This window comes from Xiphophorus hellerii, chromosome 2 (genome assembly GCF_003331165.1).
Source record: "Xiphophorus hellerii strain 12219 chromosome 2, Xiphophorus_hellerii-4.1, whole genome shotgun sequence".
NCBI classification, from domain to species: domain Eukaryota; kingdom Metazoa; phylum Chordata; class Actinopteri; order Cyprinodontiformes; family Poeciliidae; genus Xiphophorus; species Xiphophorus hellerii.
In genome coordinates this window covers 18,701,663-18,720,932 of record NC_045673.1, presented here as the reverse complement: position 1 = coordinate 18,720,932, position 19,270 = coordinate 18,701,663, and the positions used below count along the sequence as shown (strand labels likewise).

Genomic DNA, 19,270 nt, shown 5'->3' with positions numbered 1-19,270 from the left:
TGTTTTAGAAATTGTAATAATTTCTTATTCTTTGTGATTTTTGACTTTCACGTTCGTAACTGTATAATAAACCACAATGTTGTTGGAAATAATGAGATTGGTGGTTACTGAAAAAATGGGACTTGGTTTGAGAAAAATATTGTCATAAATGCATACAGCTTGCTGGTTACGTTCCTATAATGTATTTACAAATATATATATATATCTCAACCGAATGTTGAGATATATAGCATGACTAAGCAATAGTCATGAAATAAAACTAATCATTACAGGTTACTGCTACTGTTTACTGTTATAGTTTTTTTTAAAAAAATGAAGAACGTTTAAGAGTAAGACTCAAACACTTCTCTTTGACTTCTCTTGCTGGAGAGAACAATAAACCACTAGATGGCGCTGTTATTCTGCTGTTGAATATACCGTGAATGGAAACAAAGAACAACAGGGATGAGATCATCATTTCAGACTGATGCAGCTTCAAAGTGTAACTTGCTTAAGATCTAAAACCTTCACAAATTGAGAGGCATCAGTTTAAATAAATGCAAAGACTTATAATATATTCCTAAATACTCTGAAGTCAACAACCCCTAATTTTATAAAAATGCTACTGGAAATGTTAAATAGATGTTATAGTTAAAGACCAGATTTGCATAAATACAAGGTGGCAGGAGAGAAAAAAAACTATAAAGCGTAGAGAATCATAACAAATACCAAACAATTATTTGAGATAAAATTATTGTAAATGATGTTATATTTTGACTACAATGAAATATATATTAAACAAATCAATACAAAGATGATTATGATTTTTAACTAAAAGAAGATGAAAGATGAGCATGGATGCTACTATTGACAAAAGGATGGCCAAAAATGATCAGAAAGGCAAATTACACATGAAAACTAAATATGAAATTACCTGACACAAAGAGAAGCAGCACAATTGTAAGATGCAAACAGATTTAGTTCAAAAGAGGAAAAAAATTAAACAAAGAGGCTAAAATGGTCCGTGTAACATGTTTACTTAAAACTTACTTGGACATTTACATAGTTTCTATAAAAGACAATTTCTCTCTGTCTGATTTTACACAAAGTTATACATTTTCTGTTTTAGGTCTTCTAGGGTTTAAAAGTTATTTCTTATTGATAGATATTTTTTTTCTTTAAGAATTTCTATTACTGTCCTCAAAGTCAGAGATTTGCACACATTAGGATTATTTTGCCTTTGAAAAACTTTGGAAAGCCCAGATGAATATGTTGTGGATTTGTAACCTTCTAACAAGGTATTACCCAACATTTATGTCATGTCAAATACACCTGCAGATGCATTTAACTACATCACCTCAAACACATTGCTTTCTGGCGTGATGTCATAGAAAAAACAAACAAAATCTGTCAAGTTAGGAAGATAACTGAGGCCATGTTTCACTACAATTTCCAGATGTTTAAAGATGCCACATTCCAGTGTTTATACTGGCTACATGCCAGTATAAACACTATGGGAACGTCCACCAATCACACAGTGGCCTGAGGCTGGTTCCTTGTCCCATAAATGAATGTGTTTTGGTGCAAAATGTCCCTATGAGCCCCAGAAGAAAAGCAAAAAATTGAAGCAGGTAAGAAAGTTTCACTAACTTCTATGAAACTAGTTCTGTACCAACATAGGCTGAAAGGCCACTCAGCAAGAGAGAAGTCATGATTACAAAAGCAACATAAAAGGACACGTTACAGTTTTCACTCAAAGAAAACTGGATTTTTAAAGATATTTTCCATGGTTTGATGAAACAAAAATTAATACTGACCATCTTTACAGTAATAGGGAAAAGATTAAGCTTAATTGCCTGAGACAACATCCCAACTGTGAAGTATGGGGTGGACAGCATTGTGATGTGTTCCTGTTTATCTGCAGGAAGAACATGCAAATTGAAAAATACAAGCACTGTGAGAAAATACCAAAGCAAGATCTAATGACGTAAACAAGAAAGGTGCCAGGGTTGGGGTAGACATCCACTCCCACTTATTTTATCAATCAAATCAAAGCTGATTTTATCTGTATACTGTAAGCTTACATCAGTGTGAAGAGATGTTCAATATAATTTAAATTTAAGAAGTACTGAATGCAGGCTCAACCACTGATTAATATGCTTGCAATCTGCTAATATTTTAACAGTATTTTCTGCCACAACCGGCCCCGTGGGGACATTCATGATCTTGATATGGCCCAAACTGCAAATAATTTTGACCCCTCTGATCTGACTGTCCGAAAAGATACAAAACAGTTGCAAAGACCAGACTGTGAATCACCTTGCTCATAATCAGACCGTGTATCAATAAATATGGGGTGTTGTGGGTCGTTTTGTCTCGATGCAAATCAGAGAACAAACTCACAGGGGTCCGTTACATAATTTCTTGGACTTCACATGAGTTCATTCAGTTATTTTCCACTCCGCTACGAGAAGCTCGCCGCCGCTGGACGCCGCGCCGCGCCGCGCCGCGCGCAGGCCGCGCGAGGGCGAGCTGGAATGCATTGACGTCAGAAGGACGCTGCTGGGCACTGCGCGTGCACGCCCAGTTCTCATTGATTTAGCCGCTGCAGAGCGGGCGCGCGGCTCTTCAGCTGGAGAGAGTCACATCAAGCAGAAGAAGAAGTGGAAAGAGTGGCTCAGCCGCGACCGACATGGAGCGCAGTGACGGAGCAGAGCGAGGAGGCGATGCCGTCCTTCTCCGCGTCTGAATTCAGCGGTGACACCGAGGCTTTGGGAGGCTGCGGAGATAAGGAGCCGCTTGCAGTTATCACGGGACATTTGCGCAACAATGGTAAGTTAGCGCCGCTGCTGTTGTTTGTCCGACGTGTAGCGGAGTGATGTTGCTGCGGAGGAGCCGATGAGCTGTTCAGCCAGGATGGTGACTGTGTGCCAAGTTGGGACTGCAGTTTGAACAGCTGGCCTCAAGTCCAGCTGAAACAAACTGATGTACACTAACCTTGTTAGTGTTATTTAAAAAGGAGGCCTGTCAGTGTGAACTTGGCCCAATGAAGCTGTTTAAAGGGGTGTTAAAGAGGCTGATAACGCAGCTCTGCTTGATGACGCTGCAAGTGATGAAGTGCTGCTGATGATTATCAAACTGATAAAAATGTATTTATTTGAAAAAGACATTTGGTTATAAAACTCAGAAAGGCTGTTATGGAAAGGCAAATCAAATCATTCGAATAAGTGGTTAAATAAATTAGAACTAGACTCAGTAGATTCAATCAAAGGTTAAACCAAACAGCAGATTGCAAACTATATATATAGAAAACAGAAAAAAATGTAAAACCTAACCACAAATATGCTGAACATAGACAAAGATAAACATCTGGATCAGATGAAAACAAAAGCTCTTTAAGACACAATACAGGTGCTGAAAGATGCCAGATAATCACCAGAGATGCTCATTTATTAATTACGATTATCAGATGCAAATTAATTCAAAAAGATAGAGGAATAAAGTGGGAAAGAGTACACAATTGATTCACTGCTACATTTGTAAAGCCAAAAATCCAGTAAGAATAACATAAATGTTACAAGAGGAATGGTTTGGCATTGAATAAAATAATAATTTGATCCCTGAGCAAAACATGAATCTGAACTGTGTGAAGAAACTTCGATGATATGCACAGCAGTAAGACATTCTCCTTACTTGGTCACCAGATGTGTTTACTTCTTAGAAGATATTTTAGTCCATTCCTCTGTATATAAACTCTCTAATTCTTTGGGTTTCTTGGCTGGAGCTTGGTAACTCAAAGCTTCAGCTCCTTCCTCAGATCTTTTGTTAGATTGAGATCTGGAGGAGCTGTTGTAAGCCACTTCATGACCTTAATGTGGTTGTTTTTGAGCCTCTCCTTTGTTGTCCTGGTGGTATTAATTTAATTTGACTCAAACACTTTGCCTTAGACCTTCTCTGAATCAGACAGCTAATACATGTCTGTACATGTGCAATCTATAGCAGAGCACTCCAAGTTAATATCCATTGTGAGGTTGGGTTTCCAGTCGTATTCTTGGTGACTGTATTTTCAACTGCCTGCAGATCATGAACAAGCTCCTCCTGTGTAGTTGTGGGCTGATTCTTCACCTTCCTAATGATCACCCTGACCATATGAGGTAATATTTCACCTGAGACTCCAGACTAAGGGTGACAGATGATCATTTTGTATTTCTTTCATCTCCCAAGAAATGCAACAAGAGCTGCCGCCTTCTCGTTGAGGTTCCCGTTGACAGTCTTGTAATCCATCCCATCTTTGATGTCTCCTTTGGTCTTACTGATAAGAAAAGGGTTTGATCACACTGTAGAATGGCTTTGTCGTCACAATTTGTTTGCACAAAGTGGTGAAAATGTACACTTTAGACATGACGCCTTTAAAAACTGAGAGCTCCTCCGCGAGCAATGTCTGTATTAGGTTGTGCTACTTAAGAGTTACTTGTAAAGCAAGAACAATAGTTTAAGATCCTTAAAAAGAGGATGAAATCTTGCAAAAAAGCTGCTCGTAGGATCAAAAACAATAAAATAATTAAAAATAATCAGAGATATGAATTAAACTATAATGGAATCAAAATGACTGAACAAAACTTGCAATATCAAGGCACATATGCAAAAACAGTAGAAGTTGAAAAGTAAACTTTTTTAAGGGAGCATATTATCATTTACTAAACTTTTTAGAGTTCTTTGGAAGAAAAATGAGGCCAAAACATCACAGGTCGTCCACTGTACGTAGTAATGTGTTTCTTCCATATTCCTGTATGGCAGACATGGAGCAGCACCTTCAGGTCCATGTTTGTTGTCCGGGGGTAAACAAACAAAAACAATGACGCAGTTGCTCCAGATGTTGATGGTTGTGTTGAGGAAGGTGGTGGTGAAGAACTCTCCACTCTGGGGATGGAGGATACAATCATGACATCACCAGGCTTAATGTCATCTCCTGACACAAACACATGCTCGCTTGGACTTGAGCACCATTATACATTACGGTTTCTTGTTACAGTATTGATTCGACGTGCCATTTGTGCTTCGGATGGTGATATTTGAGACAAACTCAAACACAAGCCCTCTAACATCAGAGACGATAACGGAATATTTCTCCCTCTGCTGCTCACATTGTGCTGTAATTCTGTAATCCGCTCTCAGTACTTAATCTGAACTTGTTCTGTCGTCTGTCTGCCATTGTTAAATGAAGTGGAACATTGGTCTACTTTTGGTCCGGTGCCTCGAGGGATGGGGCATTAACAGCAGCTGACCTCGTCTAAAGCCTTTCTCCCTTTGGGCCAGAGGCCAAAGTTATCCTCACAGTCATTTCGTTTCATTGTTTCGTCTTTTTCGTTATCCTGCTAGGCAACCCCCCAGCATTGAGGGACTTTCTGCATCACAGAACTCTTGACTCAGCCAACTTCCCTCCACCCTTTTGTTTCAACCATGGACTCCTCAAGGGATTTGACCTCAGCCCTGGACGGGCCTGTGGACCCCAGAGGCTTCTCCGGTCGCTCCGATCTCAGCGGCCTCTACCATCTGGGCCGGACGCTGGGAAGGGGCCACTTTGCTGTTGTGAAACTGGGTCGTCATGTCAACACAGGGCAACTGGTGGCTGTAAAGATGATCGATAAGACTAAACTGGATGTCATGGCAACAAGCCACCTCTTACAAGAAGTCAGGTGAGAAATGATAATTAAGTTTTAAATTTGTAATCAACTATTCTACAAGAAACAGATTAAAAAATATTAATAATATTGTCAAAAAAGACAGGAGATGACACGTCTATTTGAATGCATACTGTGTTTGTTCTAGTGAAATTAGATTCAAAAAATTATTTATTTATATTTTATTTGAGAATACGATGAGAAAACTGGTGATTTTTGAAGAATTCAAAATAATAAAGTAAAATTTTACGGTGTAGAAATTCTTTACTTCAATACAATTTACCACATGGTGCTTTGATATCAATAATTGTTGGGAAACACTGATTGATTGTCTAGTGACCTGAATCAGACGATTTTCAAATCTATATTAAAATCTCTCAATAATCAGATTAAAATTTTTCCACACTGTAAACGGATGCCAGGAATAAGCATTCAACAATCCCTCAACCCACGTATTCACATCTCTTCCTGTCGGTGGCAGGTCAACTGGTGAGACGTCTAAGCATCTTGGTGTATTTTGCACAAGTGACGGTCAAGTAGAGTGAGAAATTGATGGACAAATTGAGGCTTTGTCCTCTTTTTATTGCTACTTTAATCCGTAATGTTAAAAAGAAGAATGCAATGAAAGACAAAACTCTTGATTCACTGCATATTCAACCCTCACTGATCATTATGGTTATGAAGGGCTAAATTTATTAATTTACTTGACTCCACTGCAGTCACCATGTTTTACATGGAGAAGTTATCACTTCCAGAGTGATGAAAGGAGACAGAAGATAATGAGAAAGAAATCTGAAAAAAACTGTAAATGCTAGAAGTTACGGAAAGAAGAAGAAAACATTATCTGCAGTAAACTGAATTATCTTGGCACAACAGTTTGACATAAGTAGCTTAAGTTGATTTGGTGCCAAAAAAATAGAGATTAATGGCCAGTGATCAGAATTTGCTCAGTTCTTTTTGATTGGTGATCAGCATGTCAGATACTGAGAAACAAAGTTTTCCTAATCAGATCTAAGACCTCCCATCCGTATCAATCAATAGGCGCATCAACAAACTGAACGCTATTGCGCTGACTTGGTCTGTCCTCTCAAACCACCTGAGCTCACTGGAGGTGTCTTCTTGTTCAAAGGGAGTTGTTCCTTTCTACTGCAGCCACATAAATGCTTGGTATGAGCGATCCTCTCAAAGTTAATGACACAATGCAGTCAGCTGTCCATGGTGGCCATACGCTCGTTTAGGAGGGATTTAGGAGGCTAGTTATTTTAGGAGTTCCCTAAAATAAATGACTCTTGCCTGAGGTATTGGTCATTAAATTGGTTCTGTATAAATAAATCAAATGTAGTTTAACTGGATTAAATTAGAGTGGTGCCCTTTTTTTAGAATTTAATGACAAATCAGATAAAAATAAAGGATTTTTTCATAGTCATTGACTATTTTTGTAGTATAAATAGTCTCACCTTCTGAGACTAAACAACAGCTGGTAATTTGATGCTACAAACTTCCTGACAACTCATTGTCATTTAGTGTTGAGAGTGGGCCGACAAATGTGCATGCAAGTGAGCATGCACAATTCCTTATGTAGCATAATGTGCTGTTAATAATAAAATGTTCCTGTTGTGAAGAAAACCACAATCTGTCCATCTCTTTAAGAAAGAAAGGAATCACGAAAACATGACAAATCCATTCTGCAAAATGTACATGCATACAAAGCACTGTTATTTACATTTACACTAGAACCACAGCTTGTATTTCTTGAATTGCAACATAAATCAACTATTGTTGCACATTTATAGGTGCATGAGGCTGGTGCAGCATCCCAACGTGGTTCGGCTCTATGAAGTCATCGACACTCCCACCACGCTCTACCTGGTCATGGAGCTGGCCGAAGGCGGTGACCTCTACGATTACATCCTGCGCCACGAAGGAGGCGTGGTGGAGGGCACCGCCAAGCGTCACTTTGCCCAGATTGTGCGAGCAGTGTCGTACTGCCACCAGCTGCACGTGGTGCACCGGGACCTGAAGCCGGAAAACGTGGTGTTTTTCCCCCAGCAGGGTGCCGTGAAGCTGACAGACTTTGGCTTCAGCAATTTATTCCAGCCTGGGATGATGCTGGCCACCAGCTGTGGGTCGCTGGCTTATTCTGCTCCAGAGATCCTGCTGGGAGAGGAATATGATGCTCCAGCTGTGGGTGAGAAACTAAATCATGTTTATTTCCATTACAGAATGTTGAATTTGGATGATTGATTGTTTTCTTGTGGGTCTAAATCATTTTGAAATTTCAAAAACGCTTTAGTTTTTGAGACATTTTAGATGTTTGCTTCAAGAAAAAAAAAAGATTTCTGACCAAAAATTTCTATAAACTCTGAAAACTATCTGTTAGCTAATTTCACAATCCTAGAATTAGATTACTAACTAATTGTCTTTGTACAACATTAGCCCATTTTTTATTTCACTTTTGTACTGTGTGATTTAGTAAAATCTAATAGTTTTAGGGTTAATTCCAAGACAACAAGTTGTGGACAATTTGGCAAAATAGTTTGATTGGTTTGTCGCAGCCAATATTTGACATGACATTTGAACTACATGCTAATATCAGTTTACATTTTGCAGCCCATGCAGGGCTAAAAAAGTGGGATTCTGCCATTTATTTCAGGGGTCAGTCAATAACCAACAAGGTAAAAACATCTTTAAAAGATGATGAGTGTATGCATTCATGTATACCCATTGTGGATTCATGAGAGTGCATTTCCAGTTCACTTAACTTATGAATGAAGTCTGCTGATTTAATTTGTCACTTCTGGGAGCTGCTCAAAAACATTAAAGTAAAGAATAAAACCAGAGAGAAGAAGAGTTATTGTAGCACTTTTTGGCTTAAAAAAAATCTAGTTGCTACATTGGTATGATGGATGCAGTTGTCAGCATCTCTAATTCCACTAGAGCTATTTCAATAAAAGATGGCACCAAAAATACTTTTTTTCAGAGTAACACGGTGCTTCTAGCATTGGCAACTGTAAAAGACTGCATGTCCATCTCTGCCCTCCTGACCCTGTGTTGGTATTCCTCTTGTGTTTCCGTGTTCGTTCCTCTTCATTCACGTGCCGATGTGTGAATGTGCCGGGGTCTGAGCTCGTCTGCTGAGGATTAGCGTTTGTATTTGGGTCAGCCAGTTGTGAGCCAACCGGGCACGTTCTGCACTGCAGCCCTCCCTGCACAGCAGGTCGCAGAGCGGAAACAGGAAGTTCCGTGCCTTTTCTGCTCGCTCTGATTGGGAAGGCTGCACTGATTGTGGGATTTGACATTGCAGGAACAGAAGGGGAGCTGAGGGATTTGGTTTTATGTGTCCCATTTGGGGGTTGGAGGAGAACGGAGAGGGGGAGGGTGTCTGCTTCAGGGAGGTTGGTGGTCTTATCTGCTAAGCTGGACTAGGCTGGATTTTGTTTTGGCAGAATCTGGCCCACTTCTTTACTCTGGTCGCATCTGCACTGAATACAAATGCAACCCCACTGCAATTAGTGCTCTCTTGTAGAAGGACATTTGGTGCATTTATCCATGAAAGCAAGGTTAAGTTGCAAATGGCTCCAAATGACAGCATGTGTAATTTAAGTGCTTGTGAATTATCTGTTTTTATTTTGTCATGTGACCTTGCCTCATGTAACAATGGGAGGGGTGATGAAGAAACACAACTTAACTTTCAGCAAAACTCGCGAGTTGCATTAGTTCCTTTTTCCTCGGGTTGGTTCCTGTTTCTGAAGGGACGTCCTATTAAATAAATTTTTTATTAGCTCCTCGCAAGAACATGTTCTGCTTCGCTGCAAAGAAAATACCCTTTCTCTGCCCTATTTTACATCATCCAGAATGACTCAGCCTGCCGATAACATGGCTTTGTCATCACTTCTATAGAACCGTACTCTTCTGACTCCCTCACTCACAAGCACATATGTATTTATGGATGTAATCCTGAGCTGCACGCTGGAAGAGATGTCCCTCAGCGATGTCTCGGCTTAGCAAGATGACTCATAAACCGTCACAAACACCGTGACTGCTCTCTGTGGCGCTCGAAGCAGGCCTCCTTCACTGTACATGTGTGCTCTGTTTGATGTGTGTTTCGTAAGACGCAGAGAAAGAGGGAAGATGTTCACAAGGCGTAAATGCTGCATGCAGTAATATGAGGTCGGTCCATAACTTTATTCATGCAATCGACTGCAAACCTAAAAGAACTGCTGACAGAGTTGTGGAGTTCTTGTAATCCTGTCACATTTTTAAAAGGATTTGTTAATTTTTTTATTAGGGTCGTGTTGGCTACTTTTGAGTAGTCACTATCTTTCCTACAATAGACATCACTTAGAAGAATTTCAAATTGGAGCAGCTGGGACACTACCTCAATACACCTTTGAGAAAATGCAGAATGAAGATAAATAGGAACAATCTAGAACTCCCCCTAAATCAGCTGATTGGCAAGGTTAGGTTAGCAACTCAATGTTCTCTTAAGGGGAGTTGAAAATACTGACTGCCCATAAATACCCCACACACAATCTTCACTTTGAAAAGTTCAAACTTTGCTTTTTTAAAATAGCAAAATCTGAACAGTGGGATGAACCGAGTCTGACAGTTTGCGTTCTGAGATTCAGCTCCTCGGGTTAAAGTCTTTGCAAGCGTGCAAACACCTCATGACATCCCCTTAGCTTGCTGCCACAACACATGCACCTCTCATTTCTTTCTTGTTTTGTGGAAGCCGAAGGTTGGTTGTGAGGGGCACATGGAAAGCCCCCTCCACTCACTGATCCCGTTATAGATCAGGAAAGAGCAGCACAGCCGGAGAGGCTTTTTTTGACAAAACTCCTTTGTATTTTCACATCAACCTGAAGGCTGGTGGTTTGTTTATCTCAACAATTAATGTTCCAGTGCTTGGAAAGGACACCATCTCCACAGCAACACAGTATAATAATAAAAAGAAAAAGTGAGCTTTGTAACAAAATCTACAAACAGATTTTTTTTTAATACTCAGCATGTCCTGAAGCTTTTTCTAATGTCCACTTCCCACTAATTTGGAACGTGGACATAAGACAAGGTTTTTCAAGAACTAAAGCTCGTCTTTCACAAGCTAATCAGTTGAAATATTTATTTTAAGATGCAATAATCACCACACTGGGTCTCAGTATTACCCCTCAGCTGGTCACAATTATTAACTGTTCAAATGTTCCCTCCTATCTCTTTATTCTCTTTAAAGAAGCTTAAAAGTCATCATTTATCACAGGATCCGTGGCGACGTCAGTACGACCATATGCACCTTAAGAAGAGAGAGTATTGTTGAAAATAACTTTTGTTTAACTAATTAAATATTTCCATCATTTATTCTTGCTGACATTGATGAAAACTGAAAAATGTAATTCTTTAGAACTGAATTTACACAATAAGAATGCAGCATTCAGGTACATATTTCTATTCTATTGTTCTCTGCTTAGCTGAAGTCTTGTCAGATGGTCCAGGAGGGAAACCCACACTTTCCTAGGTCTTCCCACGTCAGACTGGATACCCTTTTTTTGTATACCCAATAAAAAGAATGTCAGGGTTTTTTTTAACTATGAAAAGCCTTTTGCTGTCTTCCTAGAGGACACAGTGGTAGATTAATAGGAACATGTGATATTTACATTTAGGACTGAGAATGAAGGGTAATGGGTGAAAGTAAATTAGCTAAGAATGTTGTTCAATTGTTTTAATTTTGTATTTTGTAAAGTGAAAAATGTTCCTTATCAGTCCACTATAGTCAATGAATCAGAGGGTATTGTTAGTGCACTTTCCTCATACATTCCACATTACTGGTGACCAGAAGGAAGGAGTGAGCCCCGTCTGGCTTCAGCTTCCGAATATACGCCAAAGGATGCTTTTTTTTCATTTGAACTTGGATGGCCTTTTGTAACGGACCCTTTATGACGTATTTTCTCTTGAAATATGCACCTCAAAGGAAGTGCCAGTCTAATAAACCCACAGAGCCTGGATCTGCTGCTGAACTTTGAGCCAGTCCTGCAAAATTCTCAATATTATCCGACCTCTTCAACCCTTTTCACAGTCTGTTGGTTTGCAACTGCAAGCTTTTATTTTAATTAATTAATTGCAATTTGGTGATGGTCATTATTGTGTAATAATGTAGAAATTATACATGGCTTGCTAAACTATTTTCTTTCACTCAAATGTTATTGTCTTTCTTCTGTGCAGTATTTGTGAACATGAATTTTCAGATTCCTAATTTGATTTAGTTTATAGTTGTATCAAACTCTGATTTCTGTTGATAGATTGATCAGTGTGTTCAGAAGTTTAAACTTTCAAAGAAAGGACCAAATTTTATATAGGATACTAAAAAGGGGCTGAATACCAGTGCACAAGATTGAGGATTTTAAATGGTAAAGAACATAATTTTTATTCCATTGCAAAATGATGCTTTACTTTGTCTATCACATCAGTTCTCAATAAAACACATAAAACTTTGTGGTAATATGACCAAAAGTTAAAAAGTTCACTGGTTGTGAGTGCTTGACCAATGCACTGTAAACCCTGATATATTTATGCATTTAGCAGATGCCGTGTGTGCTTTTTCGTGTGTGTGTGTGTCTGGACTGGATCGCTGTGCCATCAGCAGCTCACTAATGTGTGGTGGGAATGTGTGATATTCCCCAGTGAGAGGAAAGCACTCCCAGCACTCGAGAGGTTTCTCCTCCCTGTTGCGTAACGCAGCTCTGGAAGGAGGTGAGCGTGCGCTTGAGTGTACATTGTATGAGGAGAACTGAGGGCTTTTGTTTGGGCCCTCATGAGCTTAATATGGGCCAGTGCCTGAATGCTTCATCAGCCCTGCTCCCAGTAATGTGAGTCCCTGGACAGAGGAGAAACTTATTGATTGTGTCCTTACATGGATCCATTTTTAATTGGATTCAGACATTACATCAAGCTGGTTTTCATATTGTGTGCCAACATAAAAAAGATGCACAAAGTATTTAGCATGAATAATTAGCATTTTTCACATGGTCAGAATCTCTGAAAAATAAAACTGTAATTGCACAAAACTGCATAAAGATGTTTGATTATGTAGAAGTTTCATATTGTGATTGTCATACAGCTATCATAACTCGTAGCATATTGTTTCTGATTAAAAGGCACCTTTGTATGTTAGTTTTGTTTGATTATTTTGAACTAAAATAAGCTGATAAAACTAGAAGAAGCTCCAAGAATAAAGTAAGGAGTATCTTTTAATGTTTGCTATTCTTAAACAACTAATAAATAAAAAAAGTCTTTATTATCTTTATATAGACAAACCTAGATGTGTGTGAGATATTTCTAGTGTCACGCTGGGGTTAAAACTGGAAGTGAACATTATGTGCCTGTGTTCCTGCCTCCAGTGTTTGGGAGAAACACAGAGAGAGGCAGGAAAGACAGAAGGATGATCGTTCTCAGAATAGCACACAACCACAACGAGACCTCTGTTTGTTACGGGCCTTCAGCCCTCAGCTCAGCTCGAGTGTGTGTTCCCGTCTGGCTCACGCTGTCCTGAGTCTGCATTAAAACCATGCTTGCACCAGGATGCCAGAGGAAGGAAAGGGAGGAGACGGAAAAAGAACAGAAGTGTCACAAGTGGTTAACATGTGTGAATGTGTTTTTTCAATCATATTTTCCATCTAGTCTTCTGCAGCTTGCTTCACTCAAATGTTTCCCCTTTCATTAATAAGGAGTTTAACTAAGTTAGATACTGGAAAGTTTCATGTTCAGCCCTTAATCTCTTCAATAAAAACAGGAAACTATGAAAAAAAAAATCATTGTACAGCTAATGTCTTATTAGGAAATTTTAAAGTAAGTGAAACTTATGTTAAGCCATTTTCCATGTATATTTTAAAATGATTTTTCCTTTAAGGAGATATAGGATACATTTTTTTATTCAGCAGTGAAAATGCTGCACAAACCTGATCTTGCATATATTTTGTAATACAATTTGTGTAGTTTTCTCATGTTGTATCATTTTAATTAATAAATAGCATTGTTCCCCTTGTTTGTGGGATTCTTTCATTTTAGATACAGGAAACTGTTAAACTATTCTCTGTGAGTTATTTTCTTTGTTTCAATCAGTGGCTCTAATTGCTCATTAAGACATTAAGACCAGTTTATTTGTGTGTCCCAGATATCTGGTCTCTTGGTGTGATCCTGTACATGCTGGTCTGTGGAGTCCCTCCCTTCCAGGAAACCAACGACAGCGAGACTCTGGTCATGATTCTGGACTGTTGCTACTCCGTCCCCGAACACGTTTCAGACGTCTGCAGAGAGTGAGTACTGACTGAACACTGAGGAGTTATAATCCATCCATACATCACAAAGTAAAGTCATTTTTTAATATTTATTGTGCCACTCGTACATATGTGGAATTAAAATTTTTAATTGAACATTTCAACATTTATAAAAAGCCAACTTGTAATTCGACCACTTGTATTCAGTGGATAAAAATCCCATGCTAGGAAAAAGTATTATACAAAATCAACTGTGCTACAATTATTGGTCCCTGCTGTTAAGACTGTAGAACCTCCTTTTGCCAATAGAAACCCTTAGGCTTCGCTGTAATATTTCACAATGCTGTTACTGTTTCTCCCTGGGCGCCCAGAGTCCCGGTTTTTACGCTGCTGTCTGCTGTTTTCTCTTTGGGTTTTCTATAAGATTTAATTCTGACTCCCAGGATGGCTGTGAAACTGGGTTCATTTTGTGTCGGGTCAACCATTTCTGTTGATTTGGACTCCAGTTGAAAAACCCAGCGATGACCAATTTTCAGTTTACTGGCAGAGGCCACCAGATTTTTATTTGAAATGTGCTAATATCTCAGAAATGTCATAATGCTATGCACTTGCCTTTGGAGGAGGAAAATGCCCACTGCACCATAGACCCTCCACCATGCTTAACAGTGGCCAGGAGGTGCTTTTCCACAAATCCGTCTTTTGTTTCTCACCAACTTTTTCACCAACTGCCACTCCAAACTTTCACTCCTCCAAATAAAGCGCAACGCTCCAACAAAATACCTGAAATGATTATCAAAGTCCTCAAGTTTAAATATTTTAAAAGTAGGAGAAGGGAAAACATTTCCCAGCTCGCACCCCCAATAATTTGTTGCCATGTAGATGGTGCCCAAAGACGTTGATGGAGACTTTGTGACCTTTTTTATGCAATTCTCCAACAGTGATCCTAGGAGAGTTTTCACCTTCTTTACGATCCCGTTTACTGTGCATGGTGGCAGAGACATGTGGCTCATATTCAGCATTGTTTCAGTTTTAGCTCTTTGAAACTTTATAGTCACATCTCTAGCTGTACATATGAGCAAGTTTAGGGCAACAGCTGTAACCTGACTTTTGCCTAACTAGAAGTGGTGTGTTTTGTCTTTTTAGATTTGATGTTTATAGATGTGTTGGTTTTTTTTTTACATACGTACAAATAATTTAATTCTCCAGCCTGTTGCAAATTCAATTTGGGCTAAAATTGACCATGACATTGTCATTAACATCTGTGAACCCCAACCCACAATACATCATTGTCAGTCATACAACTCGAGCATGCATGTCTGTCTTCACACTTAACCTCGATCCCTCACACCTCAAACCAAAACACACACACTGTCCTCCCAGCTCCCGGAGCAGCAGGGTGAACTGAAAGGAAAAACAATGGACTCTAAAATTATACTACACTGCAGATTTTTATTCCGTCTGTGTTGACAAAACAAAGAAATTAACTACACCTGAAATACAGAACAGATTCAAAAAGCCGTGTCAGCAATAAAGATACTTTTAAAGGTCCAGCTCCTCCACTTATTTGCTGCTTTTGTATGATTCTTCATACAGTGCTGCAAGAAAGCCTTGTGTTATCAATAAAATCTGAACAATTAGCTGTTTCAAGTTTTTCTTTTTTTTTTATACAAAAATCATTACAGGTAATTTGATTTTCTTGAGGCTTAAAGCAAGAAGTGAAACCTGTGAGTCACATACTTTGCTTTAAGAGCAAAAAAAAGTTATTGTTCTTTTCTGGCTCAGCTTTTTGAATAAACACCTTTAAACACTTTATTTTTATTCCTCCAACCAAATGGGTCATTTGATCATCTGCAAAGATGTTCTGAAACATCTGACACCAGATTTATCATGTGACCTTATACATCATCATTCACATGATGTACAATTAGGAACATAGCTGGGAAGAAACGCGTTCCTTCACACATGCAGGCCTCAAACACAGAAGGTAGCAGTATGGCGAGGGCATGGATTGAAACCAGTTTAAGTCAATTTATGTGAGACTTTACAAAAGAATTACAAAACGTCTGGACGTTTTGTAAAATTGACAGTCAGAATTGTTACAGGTTGTAATATTTTAGCTATGCTCACTGGACTCTAACGGGCCTCAAGAGTGCTGATAACATATTCCCCACACCGTTACACCATTTCAGCTTTATTACCACTCAGACAATACCAGCCCAAATGGCACCAACAACCACACCAAGTTAAAAGTTTTCACTTCTCTCTGATGCACTGTTTCACTTCTCTAAGCTGTCTTCCCTACATCCAGCTTTAAATTGCTGCCAATTGATTGGCTTATTATGCGCTGTTTGTGTTAACAAGTACTAGTTGAGAGTAACAGTGTTGCAGATGAGTCAATGCTCCCCTCTAGACAACATCTTTTTTCTGGGAACACTCTGTACATCTCAGCAAGACAATAAAAACCCACATTATTATAACACCATAGCTTAGTAGTAGAAGATCTAGGGTGCTGAAATGGTGCGGTGAAAACAATCCAAGCTTTCTGACACTAAACACTCAATCAAAGGAAAGGACCGAGGACTATTGAACAACTAGAACCAGACAAGATGTTTTGTGGCCATCAAATTCAAAATTATTCTTTTTTGAATGGGTGGGAATGGTGGCTGGATATTAAAATGTTTGAGTGTGCTCATATACTACTTTACTATGTGAAATTGTGAATAACATTTGTCTTTATAAGGTTCAGTAATCATTCTTTTTATAACTTACATTTTACACAACACCCCAGCTTTAATTTAATCCATTTTTTATATTCAGTTTGATCTCCAGGATGCTGCAGAAGGATCCGTGTCGCCGTGCGTCTCTCGATGAGATCGAGGCTCACCAGTGGCTGCAGGGCCTGGATGATGCCCTTCTCAGCCCTGAGGCGCCACCACACTGGGTAGCAGGGGCCCTCTCTGCCTCATCTTCCTCACTGTGTGCTCCAGAGTGTGGGGATCTGCTGGCTATGAGGACCTCCACTCAGCAGACTTTTCCTGGCACATGGCAGCCAAGCCTCGGCTTCAACCTCCGACCCGCTCCAGCTGAAGAGCCTCCTGTGGGCAAGAACGTTCCTGCACTGCAGCAGATCTGTGAAGAGGAGGAAGAAGAAGAAGAAGAAGAAGAAGAAGAGTGGGAGGAATTGAGAGAACTGGAAGGGGAGGCTGAGGATGGGTTGGAGTGTGTGGAAGAAGGGGAAGAGTTAGAAAATACAGAAGAGGACAAAGTAGAGGAGATGCAGAGAGAAAATGAAGACAGCGGCTGTGTGATTTCAGATCAGCCAGTCAGTCACCGGGATGAGACGCTCAGTCAGACATCTGAAGTCACTCTGATATCCGAAGTCACTCCATCCTCACCAGCTTTCAGGGTGTCTTGTTGTCAGCTGAACATCTCGAACAGGAAAGAGGGGCAGGATGAAGAGATGGAACCAAACAACAACACGGGCAAACCACCCCCACTCCTCCCAACTCCTGAATCCTGTCAGTCCTGCATCTCTGCGTCCTCTGCCAGCCTGAGGGAGAAAACAGAAAGGGAGGAAGAACTGAACGAAAAGAACGAGTCCACTGCAAAATCTCCAGCCCAAAATCCACAAGGAAGCCGGGATGAGTCGGTACCGAGGGCGGAGCAAGGGAAACGACACAGCATCAGGCTCCGAGACAGACTCTTCCAGTTCCCTTTGTGCGAGAAAGCCCTGGCCTTCAACATACCTTCACAGAACAAGCCCAAGATCCTGCCACTGGCTCAGTACAACTGCTGCCACGTGCTGTAGCAAATGTTGGCTTCAGGGTCGCTCTCTCTGGGGACGGTCGGGCTGCTTAGCAGTCAGCAGCTGGTTGAAGCCCGAACACAGACCTTGTGAAGTGGCACGCAGCTGAACTCTTCAGAAACGATGAGCAAAACAGCTCTCAGCAAGAAAGCACGCCTGTACAGCTTCACAAACACCCACTTCCAACAGTGTGCTCATGTAATAAACATTACTTTAGTAAGAGTCAACAGTGAGATGTACCAAGGACTTAATTTCCATTTGCTGCTGTGTAAAGGAGAGACTGCAGAATAAAAAACAAAACTGTTTGTTAATTTGTAGCTTCAAGACAAAACTGCTCCAACCTCTATGGACTTGAAGAAGTTAGTGAGAGAAATGTGAGGGCAAGATTTATTTTATTACATAAGCTAGAAACCATTTTGTTTGCTCGAAGGTGCCTATGAAGATTGAACGGATTTGTACTGTAGTCAGTCCAGTCCAGAGCAGATCCACTGTGCTGCATGTTATCAGCAAGATACGTCATCAGCCACCTGCCAACTATATTCTCAAGTATATTTTAGATTATACACCAGAAAATGTGAAAAACTGAATCCATTTTACTGCAGAAAAAAAGATCTGATGCTTTTTCTTTCTGTATTTGGGTGTAAAATCATTGCAGCCCAAATCATGACCCCTTCACCACCGTGCTTGATAACTGGAATGAGGCATTTGTGCTGTACTTTTATTTTGGTGTTCAATACAAACAGTGTTTAGCATTGTGAGAAACATCTTACTGCAGCCCCAGTGCTTGAGACGTTTTGTGATTAACTCAGATGCAACTTTGCAAACCGTTGTCATGCTGGGACATTAATTTTAAAGAGGAGAAGCTTTCTCCTTCAACTTTTCCAAACAAGACAAACTTGTTCAGGCTTTTTTTTCTGTTCTCATGTCATAATCTTTAATATCTAGAATGCTAACTTAGATGTGTACACGATTGCAAGGGCTAATCCTGACATGAATTTACTGAGAAGATAGGCAACTGTCTTAAATGTTTTCCATACAAAACATATTTCTCACTGGAGAATAATGGACCTTACAATCATTCCCACATTAATGGGTAGAAACAATGAATTTACAACGGTCATAGCTTAAGTCTTGTCGTGTTGGCCTGGTGTCAGCAGAGCAACAAATTACCGAAGCTTCTGCTTGTATAGAAGTATTACTGCGATGTCTTTCTGCTTTGGGTTGAACAAAGACCCCAGATAACAAGTCCAACTATCAAAACAAATATAAAATTCATTATTCCCATCTCATCAACAAGGACTTATTGAAAACCTTATAAAACTCAGTCATCATATTCTCTTCAATATTACTGAAAAATTAATTTCAGTAACTCAGATGTTCTCAATTCTTTTTCTGTTATGATGATTTTCCTTTTTTTTTTATATGAAAACACATTTAAAATTATGATACGACATCAGACCATTGAGACCAATTAAAAACATTATATTACAGAAATGTGGGCTTAATAAAAAAGTATGTTTATTACCTACTGGAAGATTCTC

General features: G+C 39.6%; 1 protein-coding gene across 1 annotated transcript; it reads left to right on the top strand.

Annotated features, from left to right (window-relative positions):
• Window positions 1–2,538: 2,538 nt before the first annotated feature.
• Window positions 2,539–19,004, top strand: snrkb (SNF related kinase b). Its single transcript, XM_032590174.1, has 5 exons — window positions 2,539–2,811; window positions 5,359–5,675; window positions 7,454–7,848; window positions 13,822–13,963; window positions 16,742–19,004. Exons 2-5 carry the CDS (start codon window positions 5,440–5,442, stop codon window positions 17,730–17,732), a joined length of 1,764 nt encoding a protein of 587 aa, XP_032446065.1. The 5' UTR covers window positions 2,539–2,811; window positions 5,359–5,439; the 3' UTR covers window positions 17,733–19,004.
• Window positions 19,005–19,270: the final 266 nt, after the last annotated feature.